This window comes from Chiloscyllium plagiosum, chromosome 4 (genome assembly GCF_004010195.1).
Source record: "Chiloscyllium plagiosum isolate BGI_BamShark_2017 chromosome 4, ASM401019v2, whole genome shotgun sequence".
In the NCBI taxonomy this organism is placed as follows: Eukaryota; Metazoa; Chordata; class Chondrichthyes; order Orectolobiformes; family Hemiscylliidae; genus Chiloscyllium; species Chiloscyllium plagiosum.
The window spans coordinates 88,829,850-88,839,823 of record NC_057713.1 but is presented as its reverse complement, the minus strand read 5'-3'; the positions used below and the strand labels follow the sequence as shown (position 1 = coordinate 88,839,823).

General features: G+C 39.8%; 1 protein-coding gene across 4 annotated transcripts in view; it reads left to right on the top strand.

The window, feature by feature from the left end:
* Positions 1 to 9,974, top strand: part of LOC122549185 (cancer-associated gene 1 protein homolog) — an 87,499-nt gene that overhangs the window by 26,453 nt on the left and 51,072 nt on the right. For all 4 annotated transcript variants that reach the window (XM_043688569.1, XM_043688572.1, XM_043688570.1 and 1 more), the window contains exon 5: positions 2,878 to 3,159. In XM_043688569.1, coding sequence (XP_043544504.1) covers positions 2,878 to 3,159 — 282 coding nt within the window. The remainder of the gene's footprint in view (positions 1 to 2,877; positions 3,160 to 9,974) is intronic.

The window sequence follows — 9,974 nt, the reverse complement described above, 5'->3', positions numbered from 1 at the left end:
TTACCATTAAGTGTATAAGTCCTGCTAAGATTTGCTTTCCCAAAATGCAGCACCTCGCATTTTTCTGAATTAAACTCCATCTGCCACTTCTCAGCCCATTGGCCCATCTGGTCCAGATCCTGTTGTAATCTGAGGTAACCCTCTTCGCTGTCCACTACACTTCCAATTTTGGTGTCATCTGCAAACTTACTAACTGTACCTCTTATGCTCTGCATGCTTCTACACCACACCATCTTCACTGGGTTTTACCTCACTGATCTATGGACAGTCTACTTACTAAAGAAATGGAGAAGCATAATGAGTGCTTGTCTGAAAGACAGGCTGTCCAGTTTCTATGTCAGTAGAGAAGTATTACATCACCTAGATTATAGCAACATACAAGTAGATATTGTCAATGTGAGTCAATTCTGGGACTAAGAAATGGGAGTAATGCCACTAAACTCTTGAGGATTTATAAGGTATGTGCCATAGGACTGTTCCTCAGTACAGGACCTTCTACTCAATGATTAACACAGAAATACTGGAGAAACCCAGCTGGTCAAGCAGCATCTGTGGAGAGAGAAACCAAGTTAGTATTTCGAGTCCAGTATGTCTCTTCAGAACTCATCCAGCATTTCTTCTGGAAGCCATTGTGAGGTCCAAAATGCTGATACGTTTTTAAGTATAATCTTTAACAACAGACAATAGTCCACTATTGTGAATTGTGTTCTCCTGGTACATATGGCAAGGACTTGAAATACTGATGAGGTGAGATTGGTCCTTGGTCTCACAGCAGCAAATCTGCTGTAGAGTCTAGTGGTGGTGCACACCTTACACATCCTGTTGGGAAACGGTCCTTTTAATTTTTTGGCTTTGGGCCCACAGACAAGAAGGCAACTAGGTAATCAGCTATCAGCATTAACTCATCAATTCTCCTCCAAGGCAGTTATTAGAAGTTAGAACAAATTAATTGGAATCACAACATATTAATTTTCCAGTGGACACTATTACCATGTCATCCAGAATTTGGAGCAAAAATGCAATGACTGCTTTTAGCTGAATGTGTATCAAATCGAACATAGAACGCGACCAGTAGTTGAAACACAGATGTGCAGGATTTGCTGCAAACTGGGACACAGAACTCCAATTTACAGAAGGGTGTAAATTCTATTCTATACATTTATTCTGGACTAAATTGTTTGCAACATTGAAGTGCTACTCGATCCTTCAGCTTTGCTTTCAACCCTATAATCTTACCATCACCAAAGCTATCTACTTTCATCATGTGCACCCTGGCCTCAAGACATCAGTTGAAACCCTCATCTAGGGCTTTGTTACCACCCAGTTTGACTATTCTAATGCTCTCCTGGACAGTCTCCTGTGTAACACCCTCAGTAAATTTGAGCTCATCTCTAAATCTCTGTCTGTGTCCTAATTTACAGCAAATTCTGTTTACCTCTGTGCATACTGATCTATGTTGACTCCCAGTTTGGAAATTTCCTTTGATTATAAGTTTCTTTGTTTAAGTTCTTTCAGCCTGTCCCAATCTCTGTAACTTCCGCCAGCCACACGACCCTCTGAGCTCTTATTTTCTAGCTTTTCCTGCAGCCTGTAATTTTCATCACTCCACCATTGTTGGCTGTACATTCAACAGCCTAGGCATAAGGCTGTAAATTTTGGAGTTCCCTTTCTAAACGTCCCATTAGACTCTCCTTAAATCCAAACCTGTGCAGGTTAGGTGGATTGGCCATGCTAAATTGCCCACAGTGTTCAAGGATGTGTAGATTGGGTGCATTAGTCAGAGGTAAATATAGGGTACGGGAATGGATCTGGGTGGGTTAGTCTTTGGACGGCCAGTGTGGACTTGTTAGGCTGAAGGGCCTGTTTCCACAGTGGAGGAATTCATATTCTAAAACCGACTCTTGACCAAACTTTTGGTTCCATTTCCTGATATCTCTAGATGAATCATTATCAGGTTTTGTTTGAAAATCCCTTTGGCGAAGCCTTGGAAATTTAAATTCATATGTGAGGTGCTATGGAAAAAGTGATTTGATGATGTACCATGAGAAAGGTCACACATTAGCAATCAAGTTCAGTTGTTCAGTGGATCATGCACAAAGTGTTCTCCATCCAATCCACTTCAACTCCTGAGAAAAGAATTTGAACTTGGTTTTCCTTAATTTCCTCTTCCTGCAGTTACAAAGATACAGACCAATGCAGTATATATTTAGTCATGCAGCTTACATTAAATTAATATGACCTAGTCCAAATTATATGAAGACCTCAAAAATGATATTTAACTATTCCATGAGTTTCACTTTCTATTCAGGATGGACCCTGGTTAATTCAAAACAGTTTATAGAAGATGCGAGTTTAATAACAGTTATGTATAGCTAAGTTTCTGTGGCATACAGTAAGCACAGTTTGGTCCCTCAGTGTGTAGTGGCAGCCACAATAAATTTAAGTAAAAAGTTCTATATTAATGTGAACGGCAAGTAACATTGATTAATTATTATTTCTAATTCTATCGATCAATGTTAGTTTTCCTTTTAACTGGTATCTGTGAAGTATGGGTTTTGTTAGGTTGTTCAATCTGTCTTATACAAAGGGTGTTAGGTGTTTGGAACTCTCTTCCACAAACAGCAGTGGATGCAGGTTCAGTTGTTTTAAAATCTTGAGTTGGATACATTTTTGTTAAACGCAGGTATATGGAGTCAGGCCACAAAACAGTCATGGTCCTATTGAATGGTGCAACAATCTCAAGGACTGAATAGCCTACTCTTGTTCCTATGTTCCTGTACAATCTTTCAAACGTAACTGCAGTTAGATTTTCAAAAGATTTCTCTGGTGTTTTTAAAATCAAATGTATGAACAAAAACTATTTTCCTTTTTTGCAAGGATGAGTACAACAGTCAAGAGGAAGCAAGAATTGTGGAAAGAGAACAGATAAACAGAAATTATAGCCAGCTGGTTGATGAGATTGAACTCCTTCGAGTACAGTCTGAAAAGGAGCATCTAGACACGCAAAACCTTCAGCAAGAAATTTCTGCAGTCAGAAATGAGAACCACCGACTTCAGCAGGTAGCAGAGGAAGAGATCAAAAAAAAGAAATTAGTAGAGCTGGATGCCAGGAGGTGGAAAAAAGCGAATCACAAACTCACTGTGGAGCAGCAGGAGAAAGTACGTTCTCACTAAATGACCGCGAGCTTAAAAAAAGCAGATTTTCTAATTTGCATGAAAAATTATTAATAAGGAAGATGCTATAGGCTATAGTTCATTTATTGCTAGTTACTGCTGAGTTTAATCTTTGAAAAAATGGGCTAAGGAAGTGTGATTAAAATTTGCAATAATTGCACCAGGCCATGAAGAAATAATTCAGATCCCACTTTAAAGTGTTTTTTTTTGTTTTTACATTTGCATTGTTATCGAATTTAGATTGGCAACTTCTGTACAAAATTCTCAGTGCTATACTTTAAACCTTCCTGTCACCACTTCTACTGTTGAGAGTTGTGTGTGTACTTGTCTTTAGGAAACTTCACCTTGAAGGACACTATGTGCTAAGGGTGTACAATATGCAAGTTAATCTACCAGTCAATCTGGCTGTGGTTACAAGCTGCACACGTAGAAACTAGTTGCTCTGCCAGTTTTTAACTTCTGTGTTTTGCTGTTTTAATTAAACTAAGTCACAGACTTTATCCGTCTTGATTGATTATTAGACTGGTATCATTAATCTGATAGGAAGATGTAATTTTGCCATTAGAGGTTCACAGGTGATTTTTATAAACATTGTGGCATTATAATTTATGAGGGAGGTGCAAAAAATTGGCAAGCACGTATGAAGCCCTAATTTTCAGTTATGTTGCGAATTGGGAAGGGAGGAGTCAAACTGACCTCATGTTATCAGGTTGAAACCTGAACAATTTGAGATCTGTACCTTGTCTCTGTAAACCCACTCAGTTGTGCACCTGAAGCTAGGAAACATGGTGGGATTAATTAATCTTGTAGTAAAGGGTTCTCTAGGGAAGAATGATCATTGTATGATAGAATTTCAAGCGAGAAACTGGTGTGCCTCAACAATAATCTGCGGTTAAACAAAAATAATTGCATAAGCCATGAGGACAGATCTGACCCTAATGTATTGAGTAGGAAGACTAAAAGGTAGGACAGTTAATGAGGATGTTTAAGGAGATACTCAAGTTCTCCCAATTAAAATATATTCAAAAAAAGGAAGACAGATTGTAAGGGGGGAGAAAATGTCCATGGCTGAGCAAGGAATTTAGTTTTAATATAAAGACAAAAGCTAAGGCATGCCATGTTGTAAGGATGAATGACAGGCTAGAAGATTGGAAAACGTTTAAACATCAATAAGTAGTTAATAAAAATGTCACTTAAAAAGAGGAAAAGTTAATTATGAAAGCAAACTAGTGCAAAACATAAAAATTGATAGCAGTAGTTTCAATACGTATATAGAACAGAAGGCAGTTGCAAAAGTGAATGTAGGTCCCATGGAGGATGAGACTGAAGAGTTAATCATGGGTACTAGAAATGGCGGAGTCACTAAATTAATATTTTGTTTCTGTTTCAGTGGAGAATACTAATATGTTCACAGTAGTAACAGGAAATGCAAAGGTTATAGAAAGGGAGGAACTTGGAAGAATCATCATCACTTGGGAAGAAGTACTGAACAAACTATTGAGATTAAAGGCAGACAAACCCCCAGGGCCTGATGGCCTACATCCTAGGATCTTAAAGGAAATGGCAGCAGAGATAGTGGATCCATTGATTATAATATTTCAAAATTCCCTGAATGCTGGCAAAATGCTATGTAACACCCTTATTCAAAAAGGGAGGGAGGTTGGAAGCAAGACACTACAGACCAGTTAGCTTAACATTGTTGGGAAATTGTTAGCATCCATCATTGAGGAAGTAATAACAGGATGTTTGGGAAGTCAAAATAAAATCCATCAGAATCAACATGGTTTTGTGAAAGCTAAGTAATAGTTTGACAAATTTGCTCAAGTTCTTTGAAGATTTGATTTGATTTATTGTCATGTATACCTAAGTACAGTCAAAAGCTTTGTTTACAAGCAGTTCAGGCAGATCATAGTAAGCAAGGGCGTGGAGATCGTAGAATGAAAAAAATTGGATCGAGGCATACAGGTTACTTTGCACAGGTCGTGTGCTAGGCAAGATCAACATTAACAAGATCGGTAATATTTGAAGTTAGAAAGTCCATTCATCAGTCTAATAACAGTAGCGAATAAGCTGTTCGTGTGTGTATGTTCAAGATTCTGTATCTTCTGCCTAATGAAAGAGGTTGTAGAGGGCATTGCCAGGGTGGGATGGGTCTTTGATGTTGGCAGCCTTTCGGTGGCAGTGAGCCGTGTAAATGGAGTCTATGGATGGAAGGTTGGCTTCCGTGAAGGTCTGGGCTGTGCACAAAATCTCCTGTAGTTCCTTATGTTCCTGGGCAGAGTAGTTGCCATACCAGTATGCTGTCAACGGTGCATCTATAAAAATTGGTGAGGGTCCTTATGGACATGCCAAATTTCTTGAGCTGCCTGAGGAACAAGAGGCATGTTATGCCTTCTTGGCTGACACATTTTGTGGGTCAGGTTGTTGGTTATCATCATTCGTCGGAACTTGGTGTTCCCAACCGTCTCCATCTCAGCTCCAGTGACATAGATGGGGGCTCCTCCTTTCTTTTTGAAGTCAGTGATCAGTTCTTTAGTTTCGCCAATGTTGAGAGAGAGGTTGTTATTGCACCACGTCACCAAGCCCTTTACCTCCTTCCTGTATTCTGCCTCGTCGTTTGATATCTGTCCTACCATTATAACAAACAATGTGGATAATGGGGATCCTGTAAATGTAGGGTATCAAACCTTCCAGAAGGTATATGATAACATGCTACACAAAACGTTAACACACAAATTATGACTGCGTAGGATTGGGGTAATTTATTTGCTTGTGTAGAGAACTGAACAACCAAAAGAAAGCAGAGAATCAGGATTAACAGGTCTTTTTCTGGAAAGATGTAATTGGTGGGGTAGCACAGGCTTTGGTGTTTGCTTCCCAACTGTTTACAATCCATATTAATGACTTGGATGTGGGGATAGAAAGTACTACTGTAGCTAAATTTGCAGATGACACAAAATAGGTGGGAAAGTAAGTTGCAGTTAAGAAATTTATAATGAATACAGAGAGATTAGGTCAATGGGCCAAAATTTGGTAGATGAAATTTAATGTGGATAAGACAATAGACAATAGGTACAGGAGTAGGCCATTAGGCCTTCGAGCCTGCACCGCCATTCAATATAATCATGGCTGATCATTCCTAATCAGTATCCTGTTCCTGCCTTATCTCCATAACCCTTGATTCCACTATCTTTGAGAGCTCTATCCAACTCTTTCTTAAATGAATCCAGAGAGTGGACCTCCACTGCCCTCTGGGGCAGAGCATTCCACACAGGTCTTTCAGTGTAAGGTAATCCTGCCATTCCAGGAATTGACCTCGTGAACCTACGCTGCACTCCCTCAATAGCCAGAATGTCTTTTCTCAAATTTGGAGACCAGAGCTGCACACAGTACTCCAGGTGTGGTCTCACCAGGGCCCTGTACAGCTGCAGAAGCACCTCTTTGCTTCTATACTCAATTCCTCTTGTTATGAAGTGTGGGGTTATCCATCTTGTTTAGAGGAATAGAAAGGAAACTTAGTATCTAGATGGAGAGAAACTTCAGCATGTCTCAGTGCAGTGGAATCTGACTGTTGTTGTGAGAAAACAGAAAACTGGTATGCGGGTATAGCATAGAAGTGAAATTGAGTAATTAGACCTGTACCTTACTTGGAGCTCAGAAGGATGAGGGGAGATCTAATTGAAGTATATAAGAAAATAAAGGGATTGATAAAGTAGATGTAGAAAGGATGTTTCCTCGTGTGGGGCAATCTAGAATGGGAGGTCATAGTTTCAGGATAAAACAGATACCATATTTAAAGCAGATGAGGAGAAATTACTTCTTTCAAATGGTTGTAAATCTGTGGAATTCACAACCCGAGAGTGTGGTGGATGCTGGAATATTGAATAAATTTAAGGAGATTTGTAATGGGTTGGAGGGCTATTGAGAGTGGGGGGGAAATTGGAGTTGAGGCCAAGATATGAAATCCATCATGATGATATCAAATGGTGGAGCAGGCTCTATGTTCTTGTGTTCTTTTCTAAGAAGCTGCAAATGCCAGTGAGTGAGATCAGAATACTGACTGGGAGGAAGCTGGTGCACATTTGCTGCTGACAAAAATAGTGACAGTTGGCAATCATCAAACAGATGAAATTAAGTCCATAGAAAGTAGTTTTAATCTGCTCTGAGCGATTGTTATCGCAAAGCCAACTGGCTGGAAAAGTTTGATTTGAGTTTTTCAGTTAATGGAGCAGTTGCAACAATGACTTTGTACCAAGAATGTGCACGAAGGCCTCAAACACATCTGTAAAGCTTGAGGCTTTTACCAGTCCCATTGTAATGTCACTATTCCATGCAAGTTTCCAACTGGAAGGCAACTTCGGAAATCTCAGAAAGCTGTGCTAACAGTGTGTTTAAACTGATAAATGACCAAAGGACAGATTCACTAACTCAGAATGAAACAGTGATCTCGCAGTATTCCAATACAATAATGCGACTACATTTTCAAAGGGTTAAGGGGGATGAAAAGGCAGCATGTGATCCTCTGACCATCTGTTTCTCTGTCGGCTTCTGGCTACAGTACTTGATGCTCCTCACCAGTGTACTCTTTGTCAGATACCACAGAGATATTACTGCTTGTAAATGTGTTAGTGAGAGGGTAAAATCAGTTCAGTGCTGTACTGGCTTGTTCAGGGCTTCGGGAGCTAGTGAGGCATTGGACTTGCAGGCTACAGTGACAGAAGACACGCAATATAATCTGGGCTGGTACACTCGCACTGCACGAACAAAGTTGTTGCCATTTGGATAAGGATTAAATTGACACCCAGTTTGCGCTCTGAGGCTAACATGCCAGATTCAGTGGCACTTTTCATGGAAGAGCGGGGGAGGTTTTCTAGTGTTCCAGAAAAAAAATCCCTCAACAAAAATTAGCAGAAATTATTAACATGCCATTTATCTCATGCTGTTCATTGATGTAATCAAATTTGTTGCAACATTATTCTACCTGAGAACAGTGAGTTTATTTCAAGCTTAAGCACCTTGGCATGTCCCAAGGTTATGAAAGTCATGAACATAGAACAGTACAGCACAGAACAGCCCCTTCAGCCCACGAAGTTGTGCTGACCATTGATCCTCATGTAAGGTAAACGTAATGTACGAACCCTCAAATTTCTGTGACCATATGCATGTCCAACAGTCTCTTAAATATCCCCAATGACCTCGCTTCCACAACTGCTGCTGGCAACGCATTCCATGCTCTCTCAACTCTCTGCGTAAAGAAACTGCCTCTGACATCCACCTCTATACTTTCCGCCAAACAGCTTAAAACTATGACCCCTCGTGTTAACAATTTCTGCCCTGAGAAAAAGTCTCTGGCTATCAACTCTATCTATGCCTCTCATTATCTTGTACACCTCAATTAGGTCCCTCTGTTCCTTTTTTCCAATGAAAAAAGTCCGAGCTCAAGTCAACCTCTCTTCGTAAGATAAGTCCTCCATTCCAGGCAGCATCCTGGTAAATCTCCTCTGAACCCTCTCCAAAGCATCCACATCTTTCCTATAATAGGGCGAAACACATATATGAACATATGGTTGTTATTGGACAGCAAGACTATTATAAGATGTTAGCATTACAGAGCTTTCAATTGTATACTACAGTTTAAATATATGCCCAACTTGAACACTGTGTTATGACCAAGGCTGGTTCCTTTCTAGACCCAGTCTTTCATTGGTCATTTTAAAAAAAATTAAATTTAGTCAGAGTGGTAATATGTTCAAGGTTAGGTTTTATACTGAATCTGATTTAACATTAGAAACAATTCAGCCAGGTTTCACTCATCAACAGAGTAACTAGTTTATTACTAATAAGCACACAGAATGCTGGAGAAATTCTACAGCAGCGTCTGTAGAGGGAGAATCCGAGTTAACATTTTGAGTCCGGTATGACACATGTTTAAAACTTAGTCATACTGGACTTGAAATATTAACTTTGTTTCTTTCTTCACAGATGCAGCCAGACCTGTTGAGTTTCTCTAGCATGGACTGTTTGTTTCAGATTTCTAGCACCTGCAGCATTTTGTTCTTGTTATAAATAACAGTTACTGCAACAAACGTGCAAAGATTATTAACAAAAGTAGGCTTAGGCTATGAAAATATTGCTATGGATTGTATTCTAACATCCTAAACTTAATATGAGGCAAAAATAAGTAACAGATCAACAGTAGTCAAACACCCAGCAGAACACATCAGTGGCAATGTGAATAGACAGATCTTGTTGATTTCTGCGCAATCTCCTCTCAGATGTTAGTGGTACTCTGAGTCAGCAAATCTTGTTCAAGATTCACGAGGGATTATGATTATGCACTTGCATTGTTTTAGCCTTGGGACTTCTTCAAAAGCCTCTCCATGGACTGCCTCGATGACTGCAAGCTCATGTACCAATGGTGACCTTCCTTTTCTGAGACTACATTTTGCAGGATCTTTGGAAACCAGCCATCTTCTCAGAACAGCATGCTTCTACAAGTAATGCCTCTTGATTTTTTTCCTGAGTGTTAATGTGATTCAGTAGTGTGAATGCTGCTTTAGGGGATTTAAACCCCATTCTCTGCTGCATTGAACTGTTAATTGTGTACAGGCGACTTTAGAATCATAGAGTCATAGAGATGTACAGCGTGGAAACAGACCCTCCAGTCCAACCTGTCCATGCCAACCAGATATCCCAACCCAATCTAGTGCCACCTGCCAGCACGTGACCCATATCCTTCCAAGCCCTTCCTATCCATATACCCATCCAGATGCCTTTTAAATATTGCAATTGTACCAGCT